Source organism: Pristis pectinata, chromosome 2 (genome assembly GCF_009764475.1).
Source record: "Pristis pectinata isolate sPriPec2 chromosome 2, sPriPec2.1.pri, whole genome shotgun sequence".
Classification (NCBI taxonomy): domain Eukaryota; kingdom Metazoa; phylum Chordata; class Chondrichthyes; order Rhinopristiformes; family Pristidae; genus Pristis; species Pristis pectinata.
Genome location: NC_067406.1, coordinates 106,868,479 through 106,894,798, shown reverse-complemented (window position 1 = coordinate 106,894,798; position 26,320 = coordinate 106,868,479). Strand labels below are relative to the sequence as shown.

The 26,320-nt window shown below is 42.0% G+C and overlaps 1 protein-coding gene across 1 annotated transcript in view; it reads right to left on the bottom strand.

The window, feature by feature from the left end:
* The window catches only part of etfdh (electron transfer flavoprotein dehydrogenase), a 46,163-nt gene extending 31,969 nt beyond the window's left edge, over positions 1-14,194 (bottom strand). Inside the window, exons 1-2 of the mRNA XM_052009324.1 lie at positions 13,984-14,194; positions 5,063-5,212 (exon numbers count right to left, since the gene is read on the bottom strand). Coding sequence (XP_051865284.1) covers positions 5,063-5,212; positions 13,984-14,017 — 184 coding nt within the window. The 5' untranslated portion in view covers positions 14,018-14,194. The remainder of the gene's footprint in view (positions 1-5,062; positions 5,213-13,983) is intronic.
* Between the last annotated feature and the right edge of the window lie 12,126 nt (positions 14,195-26,320).

Below are 26,320 nucleotides of genomic sequence, written 5' to 3'. Positions count from 1 at the left end.
CTGATGTTGAATCCAATTGGCTACCTCAGCCTGAATGCCAAGTGACTTAACCTTCTGGAGCAGCATCCCATGTGGGACTTAGTCAAAGGCCTTGCTAAAGTCCATGCAGAAGTTCACCGCCTTTCCCTCATCAACCTTCTTGGTAACCTCCTTGAAAAACTCTAAAAGATTGGTTAGACATGACCTACCATGCATAAGGCCATGTTGACTATCCCTAATCAGGCCTTGTCTATCCAAATACTTATATATTCAGTCCCTTAGAATAGCTTCCAATAATTTACCCACGACTGACGTTAGGCTCACCGGCCTATAATTTCCTGGCTTATTCTTAGAGCCTTTCTTGAACAACATTAGCTATCCTCCAGTCCTCTGGCACCTCACCCATGGATAAGGACGTTTAAAATATTTCTGCCAGGGCTCCTGTAATTTCTGCACTAGCCTTGGTCTGGGGATTTATCCACCTTCATTCACCTCAAGACAGTCAGCACCTCCTCTTCTGTAATCTAGATATGGTCCATGACCTCACTATTCTTTTGCCTCAGTTGTAGTCTCTGTGTCTGTCTCCAGAGTAAATTCGGATGCAAAATATTCATGTAAGATCTCCCCAGCAGATGACCGTGATAATCTTCAAGACGACCAATTTTGTCCATTGCTACCCTTTTGCTCTTAATATAGCTATTGAAATCCTTGGGATTCTCTTTCACCTTGTCCGCCAGACCAACCTCATGTCATCTGTTTGCCCTCCTGATTTTGCCCTTAAGTGTTCTCTTGCATTTCTTATACTCCTCAAGTGCCTCACTTACAAAAAAAATACATGTTCTTTTATTTAAATAAAATCAGAAAATGCTGGAATGCTGGAAATATTCAGTAGGTCAGGCCACATCTGTGGAAAAGAAACAGAGCTAACATTTCAGGTCAAAGACCCTTTGTCAGAACTAGTAAGGAGACAAGAGGAGCTTGTTAAGCTCAAAGCCAAAGTCGAGTTTATTGTCATATGCACAAGTACATGTACAGTATGTACAGGTGCAATGAATAACTTGTAGCAGCAACACAGGCACATATCATATAAGCAGCATTCACAAGAAAAAGCATCAATTAAACATAAATAATAAACAATTTTTACAAGAAAAAAAACCCACAAGTAGAACAAAAAAAATTCCATTTTAGTGCAAAGTGATCAGAGTGCTCATTGTATTGCTAAGCTGTAGTGGTGATTAGGGTTGTACCAGTTGGTTCAAGAACCAAATGGTTGAAGGGAAGTGGCTGTTCTTGAATCAGGTGGTGTGGGACTTCAGGCTTCTGTACCTCCTGCCTGATGGTAGCTACGAAAAGATGACGTGGCCCGGATGCTGGGTTCTTTGATGGTGGATATCGCCTTCTTGAGACAGCGCCTCCCGTAGATACAACCAACCTGTGATGTATTGGGCAGAGTCCACTAGTCTCTACAGCCTCTTATGTTCCATCCAAATTGCTGTACCAGACCATGATGCAACCAGTCAGGATACTCTCAACAGTACATCTGTAGAAGTTTGTTAAGAGTGCTCAGTAACAAGCCAAACCTCCTTAACCTCTTAAGAGACTACAGATGCTGGTGTGCCTTCCTTGTGATTACATTTATGTGCTGGGCCCAGGACAGGTCATTCAATATGTTAACACCCAGGAATTTAAAGCTGCTGACTCTCCACCACTGATCCCCCAATGTAGACGGGCACATGTTCGCCCTCCTTCCTCTTCTGAAGTCAACTCTTTAGTTTTGCTGATGTTGAGTGAGAGGTTGTTGTTGCAGCACCACTCAACCAGGTGTCCCATCTCTCTGCAGGGAGGGTGGAGAATTGGGGATATCTCTTACAGGACAGAGGGATGTCATGGGTATAGGTGGAAAGAGAGAATGGATGGAGTCAAGGTGGGAAGAAAAGTTTGGTGGGGCAAGAACAGGAGTAGACAAACTCATTGTTTCAACAAGTGTATATATATTTCTGATATATCTTGGTGTCGTATCATTACTGTCATAGAATAACATTCCAAAAGATTGTAAAATAACTACAATATGTATGAACTCAATATAACTACAATATGTATTCAGTACTTTCAAATAATGACACTATGTAGATGATTTGGATGTGGATGTAGGAGGCATGATCATTAAGTTCACAGGTGACATGAAAACTGGTGGAGTTATTACGGTGGGGTGCAGTCTTGGGCTACATGGTGATATCAATGTGTTGGTAAAAGGGGCTGAAAAATAGCACATGAAGTTTAATCCAGATAAATGTCAGGTAATACACTGTGGGAGTACTAATGAGACTAGGACATACACCATCAATGGCAAGGTCCTAGGGAGAACTGAGGAACAGGGGGACCTTAGTGTACATTCAAAGATCCTTGAAGGTGGCACGCAGGTAGACAACATGGTTAAGAAGGCATATGGGATACTGGACTTCAATTGTTGGGGCAATGAATACAAGACCAGGGAGGTTATGCTCCAACTTTATAAAGTTGTCAGACCTCAGCCAGAGTACTACGTGCAGTTCTGGTCACCACACTATAGGAAAGATGTGATAGTGCTAGAGAGGCTGCAGAGTTTCACCAGGATATTGCCCGGAATGGAGCATTTCAGTTACGAGGAGAGACTGAGGCAGCTAGGTCTGTTTTCCCTGAAGTAGAGGAGGTTAAAAGTGGACATGATTAACGTATATAAAATTATGAGGGGTAATAGATAGGGTAGACTGCAGGAAATTTTTCCCATATCAGAAGTAGGTAAAAATAGATTTAGGGAAAGAGGCAAGAGATTTAGAGGGGATCTGAGGGGGACATTTTTCACCCAGAGAGTGGCAGGTACCTGGAATACACTGCCTGAGGGAGTGGTGGAAGCAAAGCCATTGACAGCATCTAAGTAATGTCTAGGTGATTCAAGTGCTTGCCTTGAGATAGAAGGCTATGGGTCAAATGCAAGAAGATAGATTTAATACAGATGGTGCCCATGGCTGGTGTGGATGTGGTGGGCTGAAACTATGGAAGAACTCAGCGGTCAAGAACCTCTGTGGAGGCAAAGGAAAGGCTGCTATTTCTGGTCGAGACCCTCTGATAGGAAGAGGGAAATGAGGACCTAAGAGTACTAAACTTATTTTGTGAAAGCCCCAGATCAGGAGTAACTCAGTCTGAGAAAGGAGCAGAGCTTGTAATAAATGAATTAAAAAAAAATGGATATAAGAGTAAGGATTCCGAGAGGAAGTAAACATATAACCTAAAGATAGAAAATCTGTAGTCAACAGACTACAGCAAGTAGAAAAATAAGACTGTTTCACAGTCACTTGGAGGGCAATCCAACAAGATTCCAAAAGGAAGAGACTGCAACGACCTTTAAGTATTGCTTCTCTGTGGTCGATGACACTTACTTAATAAATATGTTGTGCTTATAACCAAAATATCTGTATCCATAGTAGCTTGTTGTAGTTGCAAACAAATCCCTATAGTTGAATTAAAAATTAAACTTGGAAAGGAAAGTAAATTAGAATTCATGTGGCACTTGCAGCTCTCTTCAGGATCTGGAGAACTTCATGAATTGTAAGGACTACTACTCCTTGAATTTACAAGTTGTGGTTGACTATGAGCATTCTCTCATAGTCAGTGTTATGTATTCAGGGAGCTAACCGACCTGGACATCATCTGCTGCTTTCTTCATTATTCAACCAACAGAACGGCTTGCTTGAGCCCCTCTGGCAGGAGGAAGAAAATGAGGAGGAATAAAAGCATGCACAGCCAGTAGCTTCAAACAGAGGCCCTTCTTGTATGTGCTGTTACAGTCAGTCAATCTAATTGATTCCAGATTCTGCCAAGGCCCCCTCTCCACAAAATTTGCATCCAGTCATTGAGATTTTATAGTGTAAAATGAACAATATACACAACTGCTATCCTCAAACATTAGAGAAAGGCCCAGAGTGAGGAAGTCCATGTGGCATGGCCATTCCTCTCTTTAGTTACAGTAGACCTCAGATACTGATACTACAGAAAGCCTTCAATTTTGTCTGAGAAAAATGTTCATACAAGGCTGGACTTCTAATATGAGGGGCAACGAACTATTGGGCCTCCAGTGCAACAAAATAAACAAAAGGGGCTGCACATATTCCTAGTTTTCAGTGTCTTATGAGACTGGTCTATGACTGTTCATGACATGCAATGAGCACAAAAATCATGTTTTGTTTCAATTACATTTATGGTCATGGAGACTCCTCTGCAATCAGAGGATTCAGCATTGAAACCATGTTGTTGCATTAAAGACTCTTACAGATTTCAATTAAGGATCCTTTCAGGCACCCAGAGTGATTGTTATATTAATTCCATAGTCTCAAAGTATTTGGCAATAACAATCCTCACGAGAATTATTTTCTGTGCTAGCTTGAAATAGTTAATTCTCAGTATGTGATTGGACAAGCCCTGAAGAAGTTAACGCAGGTATCTGAAGGAACACTGAGCCAAGGGTGCAACCAAAGATGTTTTGGATACTTGTAGAGATATTTGCATTATCAGCCCTATGATTCTGTCTAAAACAGAGCTAATAGCAGGAACATCAGGTAAAATGCATTATGAACAACTCAGATTAGCAATGGTGACTGCATATTACAAATACATTATTTAAAAAATGTTTTTTTATGACTGAAGAAAGCTGGCATCCCTTTTCTCTGAAATGGTAATTTCAAGACTCCAGTTTGAATGGCTTTAAACTGTTCTAGATCAAAGCAAATATTAGAAATAAACAATGTATACCTATGTTCAGCCAGTTATATTATTGTTTTCCTGTAATGACAAGTGTAAGAAAACATTCTGATTGTAGATATTTATCGTTAGTTATTCTGAAACTCAGAAATGTCATATGACATAAGAATCTGTAACCTCGGAAAATGCAAGGTTCTATGTTACTATTTCTATTTAAGTATTGAAAAAGTAAGCTGAATTCTGGATTGCAGAATTCAATACAAGATACAAGGTAAATTTCAAATATTAAATGCTGGCATGAAATCTGACTAAATTTCCCTGTGTAATTTCCCAATTCCATGACAATTACCTTTCCATCGTGGATCTTTATCCCGTGGATGGACTGTGTAGTGTGTTGTGATACGGGAAACTGAAGAGGAGGAAACATATCTTTCCACATGCACCAAGGACAGAAGAGATCCCCTCTGTAGTATGTTGAAACAACATAGACATCTGTGTACTGTAAAAGGAAAACAAATTGAAATACAGATTTAAAAAACATACACATTGAAGGTATTTGTCGTTTCAAAATTTTAGACTCCAACACATAGTCAGCAGCTGATTTATGCATGTCACACAAAAAATTTGGTCTAGTCAGATCTCATTACATATATCTGCATACCAACACCAGCCATAGTTCTCTAAAGTGGCTCGAAGTCCAACTGCAAGTGCGCACCATACAAAGTAGACACTTGTTTGGAACCTCAAGATTTGGTGAGATTGCTCACGTGCACATTGAAAACTTATCTGAAATGAACTCTAAAGCTTAAATTTGGCTGGATTCATTTTTCATCAAAAACATTTCAAGCCTTATGGCCACTTTTTAATCCCCACAATCAGTGGCAGTGGGAATTACTGTATTAGAATACCATGCCTCTCTTTTTTTTAGAACCTGAAATGTGTCTGTAGGCTCAAGGTTTTGGGCAGATTCTCAGGATTGAAAATGGCTTACTTTCACTTCATTTTTTTTGGATTCAGGTGGCTAATGAGGCCAACATGGGAACCCAGATTCTTTCATAGGTTGAGCAGATGGCAACCAATGGGGCAGGTTGATTTTTTTTTGCATGGGATGACACACTGCAGGGCCACTGTGTGCTCCTTATGCATAACCTCAAGGTCCTCAATACCATTCCAAACACTCCTATTCCATGCTGAGCAACTGATCTTGTACCAGAGCTTCCTAAGAGTCAGTGGGGATGTTTTATTTCTTCAAGAAGGCTTCGAGCATATCTTTGAATCTTTTCCTCTGTCCACCTGATAATCTCTTTCCAGGACAGATCTCAAAATAAGGCATCTGTTTTGGGAGTCTGATGTTGCACATGTGATAGATGTGGCATGTCCAATGTAGCCAACTGAATGTGACTAGGCTTAAAACTTGAAAGGACACTTCCAGTGAATTTGGAGGATTTTGCAGAAATAACATTGGTGCTGTTTTTCAAGTGTCTTGAGATGCGGTTGGGGTAATGATGCAGAATTCTTTGACACGTTTCCACTGAGAATAGTTCTGCTGCAGATTATTGGTCAATATCATGGCTTGTATGCCATCATGGAGCAAGCATAAGATGGAGAGGAATTTCTGTGACCAGTTGAATTTGAGGATACTGTTCCACAGTCCCCCCCAGTTGACAGAATCAAATTATTTGAAGTTGAAATTGGCCATGTATAGTGGCTGGTGCTGCTCCTTGCAGGCACGGTAGTGTAGCGGTTAGCGTAATGCTATTACAACGCCAGCAACCTGGGTTCAATTCTGGCCACTGTCTGTAAGGAGCTTGTAATTCTCCCCATGTCTACGTGGGTTTCCTCCAGGTGCTCCGGTTTGGGGAAGGCACGGTAGTGTAGCGGTTAGCGTAACGCTATTACAGCACCAGCGACCCCGGTTCAATTCCGGCCACTGTCTGTAAGGAGTTTGTACGTTTTCCCCATGTGTCTGCGTGGGTTTCCTCCGAGTGCTCCGGATTCCCCCCCCACATTCCAAAGACATACGGGTTAGGAAGTTGTGGGCATGCTATGTTGGCGCCGGAAGCGTGGCGATACTTGCGGGCTGCCCCCAGAACACTCCACACAAAAGATGCATTTCACGTGTGACTAATAAAGATATCTTATCTCTTATTTTATTTTGAGTTTTGCACAGTGGAGATCATGTCCACTGTGCCTCTGGAAGAACAGAATTCACTCCGGGATTTGAGGAGTGGCTATTTGGCCAACAGGAAATGACAGTTGAGGAAACCCTGGCAATGGCTTTCTGTGACGGACAGCAGGGAGACCCATCTGCAATTGCCAAAGCCAGATTTGTCACCTCAATTTCAGTATCTTTAAGGTCCCATGGAATATCGATCTCTTCCCAGATATGGTCAGTGAGGTTGTGGATTTGTGACTGAAGCTCTTCCCCACTGAACTTCAGGATTTCAGCAGGGATACCTTCGGCTCCCAATGCCTTGTTATTTTTGTTTCAGTCAGAAGTGACATCAAGGCTGGTCTGAATATGGTGCTGTGGGATGGAGTGAAGGGTGCACATGTCAAGGACAGAACTGCGGTTGAGAGATCATCCAATTGTTCCTACCAGCAGGTGTTAACTGCCTCTCTGTCCTTGCCTTCTGTTTTTGGCCCTCAATGGAGTAAGCTCTTGGTTTTTAGGGGTGTAGAAGCCAAGACAGTGCTGAAGAACCCACCCATGTCAGCAAGTTGCAGAGCTTGAAGTCTTTCCATTTACCATTTATCTTTTAAGTCACAGGGTTTCTGCTGGTTATTTGCCATCCGGTGCCTCTAGAACTGTTTCTTTTCCTTTGAGATATGATGGAGCATCCAAACCAGGAACTCCTTTCATAGCTGAGGAGTCTTCAAAGTGCTTCTACCAGCAGGGGTTGACTGCCTCTCTGGCTCTCAATGGAGTGAGGGTGTTGGGGCCATAGGTGGTTTTTAAACAGTGCTGAAGAAGCCGATCCTGTCACGACCATCACTGAGTTGCGCAGCTTCCTGCACTCTCCATCCCACCATCTTGTAGAGTCATAGAGAATCAGAGCTACAGCATGGAAACAGGCCCACTGAGTCATGTAGTGCCAATCATCAACCACCCATTTACATTAATCCTACCTACACCCATTTTATTCTCCCCATCAATTCTACCACTTACCTACACTAGGGACAATTTAGTGACCAATTAACCTTCTAACTCACACACCTTTGGGATCTGGGAGCACCCAGAAGAAACCCACACAGTCACAGAGAGAATGCATAAACTCCACAGAGACATCACTGGAGATCAGGATAGAACTAGAGTCACTGGAGCTATTGAAGCAGCTACTCTACGGTGCTGCCCAGTTCTTCCAGTCTATGTTTTCCCACTTTCAGGTGCCTGTAAAGCTATTTCTTTTCTCTTGAGGAAAGGTGAATCTTCCAATCCAGGAATGCCTTTTGTTTGTGGTTAATTAACATCTCGAGCTCCTGGTTACTCTAATCAAACCAGTTATAGTTCTTGTTAGGGAAGCCAAGAGTCTCTTCACAGGTAGTAACTATAGCAGACTTCAAGCCAGCCCATAAGCTGTGGACACTTTGTGGCTCTTCTAGGCTGGGGGTTGCTGTCTGAGAAGGGTCAGCTCCATGTCGTCCTCGGGAGCTTCAACACTGATCTTTTTGCAAAATGTTTCTGATGATACCTAGTGTACTTATGAGGGACAGCCCCTGTAAGTGTGCCCAAAAGTACCTACATAGTAGAATCAGATCTCCAGTCACCTTGGACCCCTTGCCACTGGATCAAGACCTTGGTCTGTGAAATCCATGTATTAGTGTGCTAGCTTGTGTGGAACAGCTACCCCACATTAAAAGAAATCATGCACAAGCAAGCTCCATTGCACAATATGAAGTTCAGGACCTGGAACATCAGGACTCTAATGGACAATCCCATCTGCAACAGACCTGAATGCTGCTCTGCTATCAAAGTTTAGGAACTTAGATGCATTTACATCAACATCACCAGACTGAGTGAGACACAATGGACAGCAGATAGCTAGTTCAAAGAACAAGGCAGTGGGAACAGCTTCTTCTGGAAGGGTAAACTAGAAGAGGAACACTGCGTCACAGAATTAGTTTCACCATCATGAGGGAACTTGTTTGGCATCTTTGAAACTCACCCTGTGAATTAATGAATACCTTAAGCGACACCCATGTCAGATTGACTGTATATATATATATACACATACATACATACACACACATATATATATATATATATATACACACACATACACACACATATACACACACACATATAGATATTGACTATAGCTCCACCTTCAACACCATAATCCCAAAGAAAATTGTCTCCAAACTCCTAGACCTAGGACTCTGCATCTCCCTCTACAACTGGAATCTTGACTTCCTCACCAACAGACTGGAATCAGTAATGATAGGCAACAACACCTCCTCCACGATTACCCTCAACACTGGTGCGCCGCAAGGCTGCGTTATCAGCCCCTTACTGTACTCCCTATACATTCATGACTGTGTGGCCAGATTCTGCTCTAATCCATTTATAAGTCTGCAGATGACACCACTGTAGTGGGCTGGACCTCAAACAACTACGAGATGGAGTACAGAAAGGAGTTAGAGAGTCTAGTGGCATGATGTCAAGACAACAACCTTTCCCCCAATGTCAGTAAAACTAAGGAGTTGGTCATTGACTTCAGGAAGTGTGGTGGAGTACATGCCTCTGTCTGTATCAATGGTGCTGAGGTGGAGACGGCGGAGAGCCTCAAGTTCCTAAGTGCAGCTAACATCAACAATTTGTCCTGGTCTAGACACGTGGACTCAAATGCCAAAAAAGCACACCAACGCCTCTACTTCCACAGAAGGCTAAGGAAATTCGGTATGTCCCCAATGATCCTTACCAATTTTTATAGATGCACCATAGAAAGCAACCTACCCAGATGCATCATGGCTTGGTATAGCTCTACCCAACACTGCAAGAAATTGTAGAGAATTGTGAACACAGCCCAGTCCATCACGCAAACCAACCTCCCCTCTATTGAACCTGACTACACTTCCCGCTGCCTTAGGAAAGCAGCTAACGTAACCAAGGACACCTCCCACCCCAATCATTCTCTCTTCTCCTCTCTCCCATCGGGCAAATACAAAAGCCTGAGAGAACGAACCACTAGACTCAAGGACAGCTTCTATCCCACTGTTATAACAGTAGTGAACAAACCCCTCATATGTTAAAAGATGAACTCTTGACCTCCCAATCTACCTCATTGTGACCCTTGCACTTTGTCCACCTGCACTGCACTTTCTCTGTAATGGCAATAATATATTCTGCATTCCATTTACTTTTTATGATCTCAATGTAATTACGTATAGCATGATCTCTCTGGATGGCATGCAAAACAGAAGCTTATCACTGTATGTCAGTACATGTGACAATAATAAACCAATAAACCTTATGACCCTTCAGCTCATTCCAATATGAAACCAACATACTATCGTCATGAGTGCACATGCCCCAACCCTTGAAGATTTAGATGCCAAAAAGGACTTCTATTTCAACCTCGTACAAATCCTGGTCTGCATCCCAGAGACAAACTGACCATTATGGGCAACTTCAAGACCAGGGTGGGAAGGGATACGATGCTCTAACAAGGCAAGATCAGCAAGGAACAAGAAAGAAATACCAACTCAAACAAGATCCCTCTCTTGACAAAATCTTCTCTACCTGGCTGAACTTGTTCTCACATTGACAAAATTTTCTTTCGATTCCCCTCTTTTCATCCAGTAAATGGTATTATAATGGGAACCCATATGGATCCAAGCTATATGGAGGTGTGAAAATTTACTTAAGTGCTCTCCCTCACCTCTTCTACTGTATTTACAACTGTATTGGTGCTGCTTCCTGCTCTAACCTGGAACTAGAAAATTACCACCTTAGCTCAAAATCTCCACCTTTATCTCCCCTTCATATTGCCTAGCACCAACTCTTTTTCCTTCCTCTATCTCCATGGCATAGGCTAGAAACCAGTGCTCATTACAAGGCCACTGACATTTATAACTGCCTTGACTACAATTATAGAGTCAAAGTTATACAGCATGGAAACAGGCCCTTTGGTCCAACTTGTCCATGCTGACCAAGTTGCCTATCTGAGCTCATCCCATTTTCCTGCATTTAGCCCATGTCCCTCTAAATCTTTCCTATCCGTGTAGCTATCTAAATGTCTTTTAAACATTAACCATACCCACCTCTACCACTTTCTTTGGCAGCATGTTCCATACACCCATACCCTTTGTGTGAAAAAGTTACCCCTCATTTTTCCTCACTCACCTGAAGTCTAGTTTTAGAATCCTCTACCCTCAGAAAATGACTGTGACTATTCACCTTATCTATGCCCCTCATGATTTTATATACCTCTATAAGGACACCCTTCAGCCTCCTGCGCTCCAGGGAAAATAACCCCAGCCTATTCAGTCTCTCTTTATTACTCAAGCCCACCAATCCCAGTAACACCTTGTGAATCTTTTCTGCACCTTTTCCACCTTAATGACATCCTTCCTACCGCTGAACAACCAGAAACGCACAATGTTCCACTTATGGTCTCCCCATTGTCTTGTACAGTTTTAACAATGACATCCCAACTTTTGTACTCAGTGCATTGACTGAAGGCGGCAAACATGCTAAACACCTTCTTCACTATCATGTCCATCCATGTCGCCACCTTCAGGGAACTATGTACTTGTACCCTTAGATCATTCTATTCCACAACTCTCCAGGGCAATGTCATTTATTGTGCAAGTCCTGCCCTGGTTTAACTTGCCAAAATGCACCATTTCACACTTGTCCGAATTAAATTCCATCTGCAGTTCTTAGTCCCACTTTCTCAGTTGATCTAGATCCTGTTGTAATCTTAGATAACCTTCTTCACTGTCTACTATACCACCAATTTTGGTGTCATCCGCAAACTTACTAACCTTGCCAATCACATTCTCATTCAAGTCATTAATATAGATGACAAACAGTGTACCTAGCAGCAATCCCTGCAGCACACCACTGCTCACAGGCCTCCAATCTGAAAGACAATTTTACACTATCACCCTCTGACTTATACCACCAAGCTGACTTTGTATCCAGGTGGCTGGCTCACTATAGTACAATCGCGAAGTGACCATCCCCTTCTTATTTCCGAGTTCCATCCACAGAGCCTCACTGGGTGATCGCCCAGGTATATCTTCTCTAAGTACTACCATGATCCTACCAAATCAAAAATGCAACTCCCTCTCCTTTCTTACCTCCACTCTATCACACCTGTAGCATCTATACCCCAGAACATTGAGCTGCCGGCCCTGCCCATCCCTCAGCTACATTTCTGTAAAGCTATAATATCCCAGTCCCATGTACCCATCCAAGTTCAGCTGCCTCACCCATTAGGCTTCTTGCATTAAAATAAATGCTGTTTAGCATAATCAGATCTTCCTTGCTCCCTGTCCTGCTCCTGCCTGTCCTGCCAACTGAACTTGCTCACTTTAACTGCTATATTTGCCTCAACTTCTTCCCACCCTGCTTACAGCTAGGACTCTATTCCATTTTCCATGTTCTTCTGATATCATCATGCCTCTTCTGATTTTCCTACTTTCTTTTCTAATTTTCCAAAATGTCTTCCTTTGTCCACCACCAGGAATTACCCGTACCACAGCTGACAGGGCCTGTGACCAAGTTTCTGACATTTCTTACACGTTTTCAATTCTTTGCCTCTCTCCCAGAGCCAGGATATGGTCCTTCTCATGTACATTTTCTACCCTGCTGGTGCACTAAATTCTCCACAATTTCTGACAACTCCAATATTTTCCCCTTCCCTTCCAGTATTTCACATGGCCTATTCCCTGCTCAATAAAAAAAAGTCCCATATTCTGTTTCAAAACTCTACTTCCACTGCTATCCACTCCAGCTCATAGCACTTTCCTGTACAATTGCTGGAGAAACACCATCTACACTTTTACATCCTTCTTTCTCACTGTCCAGATACCAACCATTATTTCCACGTGAACTTGCAGAATTGTGTTTGTTGCTCATGACATAGTCTCTTCTGCACCAAAATGACAAAATACATAGAAGACCACTTTGCATGACACCTCCATTCAGTATGCAAGCCTGACCCGAGCTTCCTACTGTCCACCACCTGAATTCTCAGTTCCATTCCCACTCTGTGCTTTTAGCTCCAATGCAAGTTTGAGGAGTAGCACCTCATCTGACTAAGCGCACTTCTGGACTCAACACTGAGTTTGACAATGACACCATATCCCAATCCATCTATTTTTTCCATCTTAAAATCTGTTTATCTCTAACTTTTCCAAGTTCTGATGGCAGGTCAGAACTGAAAATGTTGACTTTTCCTCTACAATTACTAGTTTAATTTAAATGTTTTTGTTTACGTGTAGAAATTTAAAACTGACAGATTTTAGAGAGGTTCACATAAATGTCTTTAGGGTTACAGGGTAAACTTGTACATGTTATGCTTTTATAAGAATGATAATAGGTGGGGTGGGGCTAATGCTCTTTCCCCAATCTTCATTTTGTATACCTCAGTATAGATAAAGCAAGGTAGCATTCAACCACCGAATTAGTATTTTATTGGCGTTTATAAAAAATTGATTTAAAATTCAGATCAACAAAATAAAGAAACTTTAATCATTCTTGAACTTGGTGGTGAGTCAAAGCACGCCCAATCAATTAATTTTAACTGGAAACATTGCAAATGTTAATGGTACAACCAGAATTATCCTTTGACACACTTCCAATTTAAAGCTTCCACATATTACACAACCTGTACACGTTCAACGTAACAATCTGTAAACATGTACACTCTAAAAATGTTGCTGTTATGATTCAAGTATACTTTTATTTCTTTGTAACTTTTAATCCATACGATTATTGGAAACCCATAGATAAAACATTATGTAAAAATGTTAGATTGGCTTATTTATTAAAGGTACGCATATTATTGACATTGCCTCTATATCTGGTGTTCTCGGGTATTGCAAGAAAAGGATTGGGCAAGCCACTAAAAGTTTCCCATTTTTAGTGACTTCACCCTCAATTTTTACTCTCTTTATGAACTAACCGAGCCTTTTGTACCAATCACGAGTTTAGATGGCTCTTTTAAATAGGCAATGATTCATTGTCAATCGAGCCTTTGCTGAACCCAGAAGCCGATTTTTATTTAAAACTGAGGAACTGAAAGAACTGTTACTTACCTCGCCTTGCAAACCTGTAACCTGCAGACCACATCCCGGAGATGCCCGTTACCGACTGACAACACAACCCACAACTCCCGCTGACCAACAACCCTCCACTTTCCGCTCAACCCTGCCTTTCTCCTCGCCAAAGCAAAGGGCCGCACTGGACCCACCTCCCACGCCTGCGCCAAGCTTTCCAATGCACTCTAGGAAATGCAGTCTTTCACTCAAGGAGAGGAATGATGCACTGCGCATGCCCACTGGCTTCAGGGCCGTCGCCAATGGGTAACAACTGCTCTGAGGTGACGTCAGCGCTGTTACCATGGCTGCAGCTGCGACCGGCTGTTTCGGGCAAAATCTTCCCCTCTTCTGCCCGTTCACAGTAACTTTTATACAGAGTTGGCCGCTTTCTGCGACTCATTCTCATTTCTATGTTTGAGTTCCCACAAGTTAGGCTGCCTGTCAACTCTAATCTGATAATTCTCACTTTGAAGCACCAAGAAAGTCTGTTAAAAGTGCTTTTATTAATGCAATCTTATTCAAAAAGAGTCACTGGGGAGGGTCTGAGCCGGTCAACTGAGTACAGCCTTGACCCATTGTACCTCGGAATCAAACGGCTGCGATTCACAACAGCAAACAGGCTGAAACTATCAGGTGGCCCCAAGAATTGCCCGAAAGGGAGATGATTTTAAGTTGATCTAAGCCCCCGCGCCACGGTTTTTAAATAAATATGAGTGATTACAGACTATGATCGTTCGACTCGCAGCTGATCGTTTAAATATGAGATCAAGGACGGCTGTTGATCCTGCTTCGACTCAGGCACGGGACTGGCCAGGCCGAGGGGGGCGGGGGTCCTCGCCGGGCGCGCGGTTTGACGGTTGCTGTGGCGGGGCGCGAGCGCACGGTGACGATGTCGGCCGGCGGCGCGAGCGGGGCGGCGGCGGACGCGCGGCAGCTGCAGGAGCTCGAGCTGCAGATCGACCAGGTGGGAGGCGGCGGCGCCGGTGGTGGTGGTGCCGCCGCCGCCTCCCGGGCTGTTCGTTCCGGCCTCGGTGACGATTAACACGGAACTGAGCGCTATCCGGGGTCCCGCTGGAATGGCTGGAGTCCCCATCCCCTTTCAGGGACGGCTGTAACACCCCTCCCCCTCTCCCCCCTCCCCCCCCCCTCCAGAGCCGGCTGCAACCCCCTCTCTGCCCCCCCATCCCCTTGCAGGGCCGGCTGCAACCCCCCCAATCCCCTTGCAGGGCCGGCTGCAACCCCCCCCCCCCAATCCCCTTGCAGGGCCGGCTGCAACCCCCCCCCCCCCAATCCCCTTGCAGGGCCGGCTGCAACCCCCCCCCCCCCAATCCCCTTGCAGGGCCGGCTGCAACCCCCCCCCCCCCAATCCCCTTGCAGGGCCGGCTGCAACCCCCCCCCCCCAATCCCCTTGCAGGGCCGGCTGCAACCCCCCCCCCAATCCCCTTGCAGGGCCGGCTGCAACCCCCCCCCCCCCCCATCCCCTTGCAGGGCCGGCTGCAACCCCCCCCCCCCCCCCATCCCCTTGCAGGGCCGGCTGCAACCCCCCCCCCCCCCCCCATCCCCTTGCAGGGCCGGCTGCAACCCCCCCCCCCCCCCATCCCCTTGCAGGGCCGGCTGCAACCCCCCCCCCCCCCATCCCCTTGCAGGGCCGGCTGCAACCCCCCCCCCCCCCCATCCCCTTGCAGGGCTGGCTGCAACCCCTACTCCCTCCCCCATCTCCCCCTCCTGGGGGCAGCTGGAATACCACCACCCCCCCCCCCCCCCCCATACTTTCCCCCAGTAGGAGCTGTCATTCCCTCCCGCCTCCCCTCTGGGGTTGCTGAAGACCCTATTATCGTGTTCCTTCCCACTCACCTTTGCACCTGGAGCCCCCTCACTATTTCCTCCCCGGTGGGTGAGTTTCCCTCTCTGGTCTTCCTGCCACTTTGACATCTCCAGTAATACCTGCCAAATCTGTGGCCTGGAAGGACAGGAGCAACAATTGTGTTGGAATATCTTTAAATTCCTCCTCTTGTCACACAAGGAATTTTTTTCCTTATTCAATAATACTCAGGAGCACCTTCAGCACAGGAGTTGCATCAATTTATGAAGGCGGCTCAATAGCATTTCCTCGGGGATAATTAAAAATGTCTAAAAGTACTTGTATTCCTGGTGACCCATATCTTGATTTGCAAGAAGGTTTACTGTGAAATTAGTGGCTTAACAGTGTAGCAAAGTGTGTGTTTGAAACTGCAGCTCATCCATTACCCTGATCTGTGCCTTTTTTGTAACCTGACTGTACCAAATCAAGTTGGATTTGACCAGTTGCCAACTCTGTCTGCTGTCACTACTCACACACACTTGGCAGGGATGCAGAAAGGTGAACAGGTTGACTCGTTCCCTTCCCACAGCAGGGAAGCCGAGATGTCCTTTAACAGGATTAAAGACTGTGGTAGAGCCTTACCTTCTGCCAAAATCTGTTAAAATTTTGCAAATACCTACAATAATCAAATCATTTAAAATTATTAATATTTTAAATAACATTAAAAGTGCTTAAATAAAAGGATTAAACATAATAAAACGCCAAGAAAATAAAAGATTAAAATTAAGTAAATTAAAAAAAAATGAACTTGCTTTTTAACATCTAATCTACGGGCCAGGCATTCCCATTCAAATCATAGGAGTGCCTATGTGCCTGGCAGGTCTGACTTGAGTAGGATCGAAGAGGTGGATTCTCCTGCATTGCACTGGGGAATCCCAGTACGACAGGGCTCTGCCATTGAATTTCATATCAATCTAGTAAAGGTGTTGTGGGATAGATTTGCTGACGTCTCACTCAGTATGTCCAGAGCTTCCAGAGACTTCACAATTTTGAGATTTTGAAGTGGCTAAATGCAGGTGGAGCCCTTCAGAATTGTAAGGTGCATCCAATTCAGTTCAGCTTATTTTTGTACTGGTCTATGTAACTTTTCTGTCTTCAGTAAATCCTGAATGTTTGCAATTAATAAGGCTATGAAAACATGGCAAAAGCAGTTATATTAAAGTTTCAATGGTTGTTTATAGGCATGTTTTTGCGGGTAATGGTATGAGCTGACAGTACAGTAAGTACAGTTTTCAGGTTTTATCATTTTTACTTTTGCTACTTTGCTTCATTTCAGACTGCTTTATATTTAACAAAAGTTTGGGAAGTCACGTCATCTCTCTCAGCTCAAGTGGAAGACCTGACTGCAAAATGTTCAGCAAATGCGCAGTTTTTGAAAGCATGGAGGGATCTTCTCAAGGAGGGGTATGAATCCCTGAAGCCAGACAATTGATCAGAATGATGAGCAATATTATCCTTTCCTTGATGAAGGAAGAACATGATGTTTCATGAAGGAAACTTGATGAATTGCTTTTGAAGTTAAGGAAATTGTCATGAATAGTAAACCAAAGTCAAGATGCATATATGGCTGTCTATCGCTATCTAAAGCTGTGTTAAGAAGAATGATAAAAATAATCTTAAATATGGTGTACAAAGTTATGTTTTATAAGACTTTTGGTAGACATTACTTCTTTGATCCAAAAGTAAATGTCTTGTCAATAAATTGAAAATTTTGAGTTTCTTTGCAGCTAGAATTGGAGGGAAGACGAGCTGAATTAAGGAAATTATCATTTGGAACAGAAGTAGTTCTTTAAAGTTAAAATGTATATTTGTATAGGCCTTGCTCGTGAATTATTTTGGTTAAAACTTGATTGCTTGTTTATAAACTTCTGAGCAAAATGTTGGGAGACTTGTAAATTTTCTTTACATTATTCCCCATGATTCTTTCTTTTGAGTCTAGCTCAGTGTTTGGAAATGCAATTGTTGAAGATTTGCTGATCCACCTTTCTATGAATATTCTGCAAGTGGATCTTCATGTTTCTGTTCTGACTAATGTGAACACATGGGCAGTGAGCTCCATAGCTGTTTAGCATCTGGATACATGTGCCTCTACCTAACTGTCTTAATGTGATCAGAAACATGGCTGATGTATTTTGTTTCTTACAATATCTGTTTCACAGCTAATTATGTGTAGAAGCAGCATCTTGAATTCTGTGACTGTCATTCTCTTAAGATTTAAACCATCTTTAGTTTATTGAGAATTGCAGTCACAGTGACAACTGTATTATCTTCAAATGTTGCCTTACATTTTTTCCATATTAAAACAGATCAGTTGAGCTTTTCAGCAGCAGGTTTCTACTATAGCTACTCTTGGGAGTTATTTGTAAAGTTATTTGATGGACTAAATATGGAAACATTTTTAACATTGTCAAATCTTTCAAGCCTACTTGACAAGATTTTTATTTTGAATTATTAAAGGTAAAATCAGTACACATCATGTTTTCTAAAATATAAAATACCGGAAATAATCAGCAGGTGAAGCAAAATCTATGGAGAGAAATGGACTACATTTCAATGACCTTTTGTCAGAATCTACAAACTGAAATATTAACTCTGTCTCCACAGATGGCTGACCTATTAAATATTTACAACATTTTCTGTTTTATCTCAATCCTCCAACATCTTCATTTTCTTTGCTTTATGGTCTATTTTTTCTGATCTAATGTTTTTGTAGTTTATTTCCTTTGTGACTTAGATTTTTCTTTAATACTGCATTTGATACTGTGTGTGGGGGGGGGTGGTTTGGAGGTAACAATTCACATTATATACATACTATCCTTTGTAAATATTATTGCATTCATTGTTTGTTTGGAGTGGGTATCTTGTGTTTGAATTATATCTATTGACCAATACAACCTTTTTAGAAAATGTTATTTAGGTTTTTATATTCTATACCAACATTGTCAAGTTATTAAAATATAAATGTTTCATCTTGAGCAATTAATTGTGATGTTAAAAATTAGTTGCTTTAACCCTTGGAATTTTGGAAAGGCATTTTAATGATTCATATGCTTTGTCCATTATATCTTTAAAATTTGGTATTTTTTGCAATAAAATTGAGTCAACTTTTTTAACATGGGCTGTTATGCTATAGGTTTTCTTTTTGAACTTCCAAGACTTGAGAATCTGCAAAAGGATTCTAATGTCAAATTTATTATTTTCCTGGCATCCCTTCTAAGTTTATTGATGTCATTTCTATCATTAGAGTATTATGTTTCCTGCAACTAAAAAAGTGCTTTGATTAGTTATAAGACTTGGGTTATGGTAGAGATCCCTGCAATAAATTGATTTTGGTATGTGCTCACCACTATCTGCCCAGACTGTAGCTTATCTGCTGTACAGGCAGAGGGGCGACCTTGCCAGTTGGAAATGTCCCAAGCTCCAGCAGCAAGGCTTGAGCATTGGTCGAACCTCAAAAGTGGGTTGGTGAGCCCTAGCCCCTAAAGCTTTGACAACTAGCAAAGCCCTGCACTCTGCTAAATATCAAAAGTTTTGAAATGTTTGGCACATAGATAAAAACTGTTAAATGAAAAATGTTTTTTGTTAAGACTTTTTATTTTTAGAAACAAACATTTTTTTAATAAGAATACATTTAAAGTATCAGAGGCAGAGAGTGAAAGAGTACATGATTGGCTGTAAATAAAAGATCAGTGCAAAGGCGGTGCAGGTGGGAGTAGCAGAATTATTACCTGAAATTGTTGATCTCAATGATGAGTCTTGTATCAGATATTTCCAGCATTCAGATTTTCTTTTTCTGACCCCTTCCGGTATTTTTGATATCATTCGTCTCTCCTGAAATTGTATGGGAATCCCAGGCAATTTTGTTTTTCATGTTGACACCAAGTTAGATATTCACTTATTGGATCTAACTGACAATTAGAGGATTTAGTTAAGCTCAAGTTGGATTTTTGTATTACAGGTGTCAATCTTCATGAAGCTACAATTCATGTTAATCATTGAAGACAATTCTTATTGTATGTAACTTAAAAGAATGGGAAAATTAAACATGAGTATCACAATAGGACACAACATTGGAAAGGCTTGGAGAGAGAGAGAGTTGTTAGAAGCCTAAAGAAGGCAAAGAGGACATGGAACAATAAAAAAGACAAGCATAAATAAGGGAATGGAAACAAAGTTGATAATTTTAACAGCCAGGGTGTTTGGGAGAGGGGCAGAGTAATAAGTGGAAGAGTCTTTGTTTCAATCCAACTTTGGCACCCTCCCTCAACTCATTTTCTAGTACTTCAACAACTGCATTGGTGCTACATCCTGCACTCATTACAGAGCTCCACTCATTTCATTACCCTTGCAGCCAATTTTCACTCTGCTCTTACCTTCACATAGTCCACCTCTGATCTTCCCTTTCTGAATCCACCTCCATATCAGGGGATAGGCTAATCACAAACACCCATTATAAGCCACAGACACCCACAGCTACTTGAATAAATTTCCTCCCATCCTACCTCTTCCTGGTTCCTCTGACACTGTCACATTTACTCTGATGATGAGACTGGTGCCTTTGAAATATCTTTACTGGAGTAGACAGCCCTTGGTTGCATCTCATCCATTTCTAGCACTTCTACCCTCTCTTCTGGATATGGTTCTCCAGTCCTCTCATACCGGATGGTATTGAGAATCTTGAGTCAATGCATTGGGAACATGACGAAGGAGCACACTGCCCCACTGACTAGCCCAGCCTCATACCCCATTTGTGTAGGTGTTTCCACACTGACCTCATTAACCACTTCTGAGCCCACAAAAGCAAAATGGAAGCTTTTCTCCATGAGAAAACTAGCAATGTTGATGACCTGTCCTGGTGAGTGGAAGTGCCACCAATGTGTGTAGATCTACTATTGTTCTTTCTCTTGCTCTTTAATACTCCTGCCTCTACAATTCCATCAGCCAGCTAGCCCAGGTAAAATGGTGCAGTCTGAAGCTGAGGCAGCTAAGCTCAGACGTGCTGATGGTTATCCTAAGTGATGATCTGTGGCAACTGAGGAATCTATTCCAAGAAAGTCATGTTGGAGGCAGGTTCTAAGGGTAACTAACCAATGATTGAATTTAAAACTTTATTTATACAGCACGGTAACAGGCCCTTACAGCCCAATGAGTCCACGCCACCCAGTTAAACCCATGTTAACCTACCTGTAAGTCTTTGAGATGTGAGAGGAAGCCAGAGCACCTGGAGGAAACCCACGTAGATGCAGGGAGAATGTACAAACTCCTTACAGACAATGACGGGAATTGAACCCCAATCGCTCGCACTGTAATAGCGTCACACTAACGGCTATGATACTGTGCTGCCCAATTTATTTTACCATTGGCTAGGTATATAAAACTGGTTTGGCTTGATTGTTTGCTGCCTGTAGTAACCAGATTTCAAGCAGCAAAACTGGGTCACTATGAGACTTGGGTTTTTCTTTCTTCAGAATGATTCATGGAAGGTCAGCACGTATTGAGCAATCCCTCTTGTCAATAAACATCTTACTGAGTCATTGCACTGATCATGATGAAGGAACTCCCAAAGAGCTGATAAGCGGCAACTCCACCAAAGCAAACTAAGCACATAGGGATGGTCATAAAAGACTACAACCAGTGCATACAATGGAGGTCACCTTGTAGATGTTAGAATGCCATGTGAATGGTGGTCTTCTCATTCTAAGTATAGAGTTTGAGGCTTTTTAATGTACTGGTGAGGAAGGTTTAATGTCCTCCATTTTGCAGATGGCACACACTGCATTGTATCAATGGTGGACTGCAGTGAATATTCAGGTTGGTTTATGGGGAAGCAGTAAGCAATGAAGCTGCCAAATAAGTTAAAAGCTTCTTCAGTGCTTTTGCAGTGGCAGTCAGAGGAAAGTAGAGAAATATTTCTAAAATTTGTTTTGTGAATGTTGGAATAACTTATTAAAAAATCACAGATGTTTTAGCATCCCATGATGTTTTGTATCCTAACATTATTCAATCCATAAGTAGCTCAGCACAAAAATTCTGCCATTTCCTAGATTTTTCAGATTCTTCTCTTAACATGAGTTAAAGGTCTGAACATTCAGTAATTTATTCCAACATGTTTCGTATGTCAATGTTTTAACAGCTTGTTGTTAAGTGTGTAAGATCCAATGAAAGACTGTTATAATACTGAACTCATGATAGAGCTGTCAAACAGTCACCTGCAGTATTACCTTTCGCATTATAAGATTTGAAAAATAAATATAGGTCTATGTGGAAAGAACCATGTACGTGAAAATCATGGTGTTTTGATTCTCTTTTCATATTATTTCTCAAATGAGAGCAAACTTATTTTAATTTGAACCTGGTCACTGTCAGATTGTCTTCCACTCTAATTATTATACACTTTTAAGTATTTAGTGAGAGAAGGAAAGGTCCATATGTAACAAACACTTTTGAGCAAAAAAAAATTTCTTGTTTGCTGGATGTGGGTGATGGTGACAAAGGTCATTTATTGTTTTAAGGTTAGAGGATCATACAATTCAGGAATGGTTTGTCAATTTTGTTTGGCTCCAGTTTACTTCTGCAGACTATCTCTACGTAACTGGTCCAATCAAGAACTTGGCTCAGAGGTTGTGCAATGGGTTGAATTTCCTCTGTTGATCTGCATGTCCGTAGACCTACTGCCATTGTTATAGCAGATAATCAAGAAATTCAACTTGGTATTTATAATCAAGCATCAAAAGTAAGACATATTAATATGCAGGTCTGAAATAAATATATGCATTGATAGAAAGACAGTAAGTAAGCACTTAAATATTGAAAAGATGGATAAACAATTTGGGAGTGAACTCTTCAAACTGAACAATGGAAGTTCCATGAAATAAGACTGAAGAGAGTGAGGAGGAAAACATATACTGTAAGTAGTGAGCCAAATATAATTTTTTGTCACGTAAGATAGGAATGAATTTTATTGTCTAACTGATGAAGTTTTAGACATAAATTGAATTACTATTTTCATTTCATCCTCACAACCATGGATAGTGGGTTCAGAGTCAGCCATTTGGAGTATTGCTTAAAAAACCCCTAAACTAAATTCATTAAAAGCCGGAAGAAAGATTGTCTTAAGCTGCAGAGAGATATCGATGTGTTGGTGAAATGGGCTGAAAAATAGCAGATGGAGTTTAATCCAGACAAGTGTGAGGTGATGCATTTTGGAAACACTAATGTGGCTAGGACATACACCATGAATGGTAGGGTGTTAGGGAGTATTGAGGAACAGAGCGATCTTGGAGTACAGGCCGGTGAGTCTGACATTGGTGGTGGGTAAATTGCTGGAAAGGATTCTGAGGGACAGGGTCTGATTTGGGACAGTCAGCACTGTTTTGTGCATGGGAAGTTGTGTCTGACAAATCTCTTGGAGTTCTTTGAGGAGGTAAGCAAGAGGGTGGATGAGGGTAGGGTAGTCGATGTTGTCTATATGAACTTTAGCAAGGCCTTTGACAAGGTCCCTCATGGCAGGCTGGTCTGGAAGGTTAGATTGCATGGCAACCAGGGGGAGATTCCGGATTGGATTCATAATTGGCTCAGTGGTAGGAAGCAGAGGGTGATGGTCAAGAGTTGTTTCTCAGACTAAAGGCCTGTGTCTAGTGGTGCGCCACAGGGGTCAGTGTTGGGACCTTTGTCATTTGTAATTTATATAAGTGATTTGGATGTGAATGTACAAGGCATGGTTAGTAAGTTTGCAGACGATACTAAAATAGGTGGTGTTGTAGGTAATGTGGAAGGTTATGAAAAATTATAGGGGGAGTTTTGATCAGCTAGGTATGTGGGCTGAGGATTGGCAAATAGCTTTCAATCCTAATTACTGTATGTGAAGTATTGCATTTTTGGTGATCAAAGCAGGGTAGGAGTTATAGAGTCAATGGTAGGGCCTAGGGAGTGTTATGGAACAGAGGGACCTAGGAGTGCATGTGCATAGTTCACTGAAAGAGGCATCACAGGTAGATAGGGTGGTGAAGAAGGCGCTTGGCATGCTGGCCTTCATCAATGAGAGCATTGAGTATAGGAATTGGGAAGATATGATGCGGTTATATAAGACGTTGGTGAGGCTGCACTTGGAGTATTGTGTACAGCTTTGGTCACCCTATTATAGGAAAGATGTTATTAAACTAGAAAGAATACAGAAAATATTTACCAGGATGTTGCCTGGACTTGGGGGCCTGAGTTACGAGTGGTTACATTGACTAGGACTTTATTCCCTGGAATGCAGCAGATTGAGGGGTGACCTGATAGAGGTATATAAGATCATGAGGTGCATAGACAGGGTGAAAGCACATGGTTTTTTTTTACCAGGAAGTGGGTGCTAAAAACAAGAGGGCATAGTTTTAAGATCAGAGGTGAGAGATTTAAAAGGGGCATCAGGGGCAGCTTCTTCACATGCAAAGAGTAGTGTGTATTTGGAATGACTGCTAGAAGTAGTGGTTGAGGCAGGCACATTAGCAACATTTAAAAGCTATATAGATAACTACATGGATAGGAGGGGTTTAGAGGGCTATGGGCCAAGTACAGGCAGATGGGACTAGCTCAATGGGCAACACGGTCAGCATGGACGAGTTGGGCTGAAGTCATACAGCTGTTTCCATGCTGTATGACTCTATGACTCTACAAGTTCATAGATCCTTGAAGGTGTCAATGCAGGTAGATAAAATAATTGGGAAGGCATAGAGGATACTGGCCTTCATTAGTCAGTGCATTGAATACAAAAATAGGGAGGTTATGCTCCAACTTTATAAAGCCTTGGTCAGACCTCAGCTGGAGTCCTGCATGCAGTTCTGGTCATCAAGGTATAAGAAGTATGTGATAGTGCTGGAAAAGGTGCAGAAGAGATTCACCAGGATGTTGCCTAGGATGTCGTAGTTCAGTTGTGAGGAGAGACCAGAGAAGCTCAGTCTGTTCTCCCTGTAGCAGAGGAGGTTAAGAGGGAACATGATTGAGGCATATAAAATTATGAGGGATATAGATAGGGTAGACTGCAGGAAACATTTCTCTATATCACAGGTAGATAAAACTAGAGGACATAGATGTAGTGTAAGGGGTAACAGATTTAGAGAGGATCTGAAGGGAACCTTTTCACCCTGAGAGTGGTAAGTTCCCGAAATGCACCGCCTGAGAAAGTGGTTGAAGCTGGGTCACTGACAGCACTTAAGAAGTGTCTGGATGAGCACTTGAATTGCTTTGGCATAGAGAGTTATGGACCAAGTGCTGGGCAATGGGGATTAATACGGACAAGTCGGCATGGATGATTTGGGCTGAATGGCCTGTTTCACTGCTACATGATTCTACGATTCTAAAGTCTAGCAATGACTTTTTTTTCACATTCATATTGGGATTATTCAGACACAACTCATTGCTCAGTCAACATATACTAAATACAAAAATCCACTGTGGTTAGCTTAATTAAAGTCTTGGAAACTGATAAATATGCAAAAGTCAGCTCAGCAAATCAGTGCAAAGATGTAGACAAACAAAAGAGTATGGGAAAAATACTTAACAAGTAGAGACAATTTAGAAATCTCTTTTACCCAGCAAAGGAATTTTTGGTAAGGGTGTGTGGTTTGAAGATCTTGAAATAAAGTAAATAACATCATAGCCTTTTTTTACCATATCCCTCAGTTTGTTCATTCAGAAGTTTGAATAAGACTGTCATGAGATAAATCCATTACTTTCCATGATATGAGCTTTCTTCATTGCTTAGCATTTGATTATACAGCTTTCGAACTTTGAGATAATGTTTGCCCTTTCATATTTATTATGAAATTGTAATTTAACTTTAAATCTTCTGCATCCAAAAGCTGATGTAAGAATATTCTTAATCTATTTTTGGTTTTGTTTAATAACGGTGACTATAATAAATTATGAACATTATATCTTGCTAAACTTTCCGTCAATGTCCATTTTAAATTCCCATTACCACATTTATAACATAAGCTGCTTATACAAGCTTATCCTGCTGCTCTCCACCAATGGTGCCTCAGCTGTGCATCTCCTGGTTCACCTCCACTGAGCAAATTCTTTAATCAAGCACTTCTGGGTTCACAGAAAGATTGCACTTTTAAACACTGACATCCATTCTCAAATATGGTAGTATTGCGCTTAATAACTGCAGCTTGAAGAATTTAATACGCAGTTAAGTAAATCTAGAATAATAAATTAATTTCAGTAACAGTGACCATGAATCAACAGGAGTATTGTGAAATATTCCATTGGTTCACTGATGTCCTTCAGATGGTGGGCCTGGAGACACACATTGGCCAATCTGGGTCCCAGTTCGGCCAATGTGCATCTCCAAACCCACCATCATGACTAACTCTTAATTGTGCCTCAGTTTTGAGGCAAATAAGGATGAACAATAGGTACTAGCCTTGCCAACATGTCCTGTGAATGAATAATGAATAATGAATGTTCTCAAGGCTTTGGAGAATA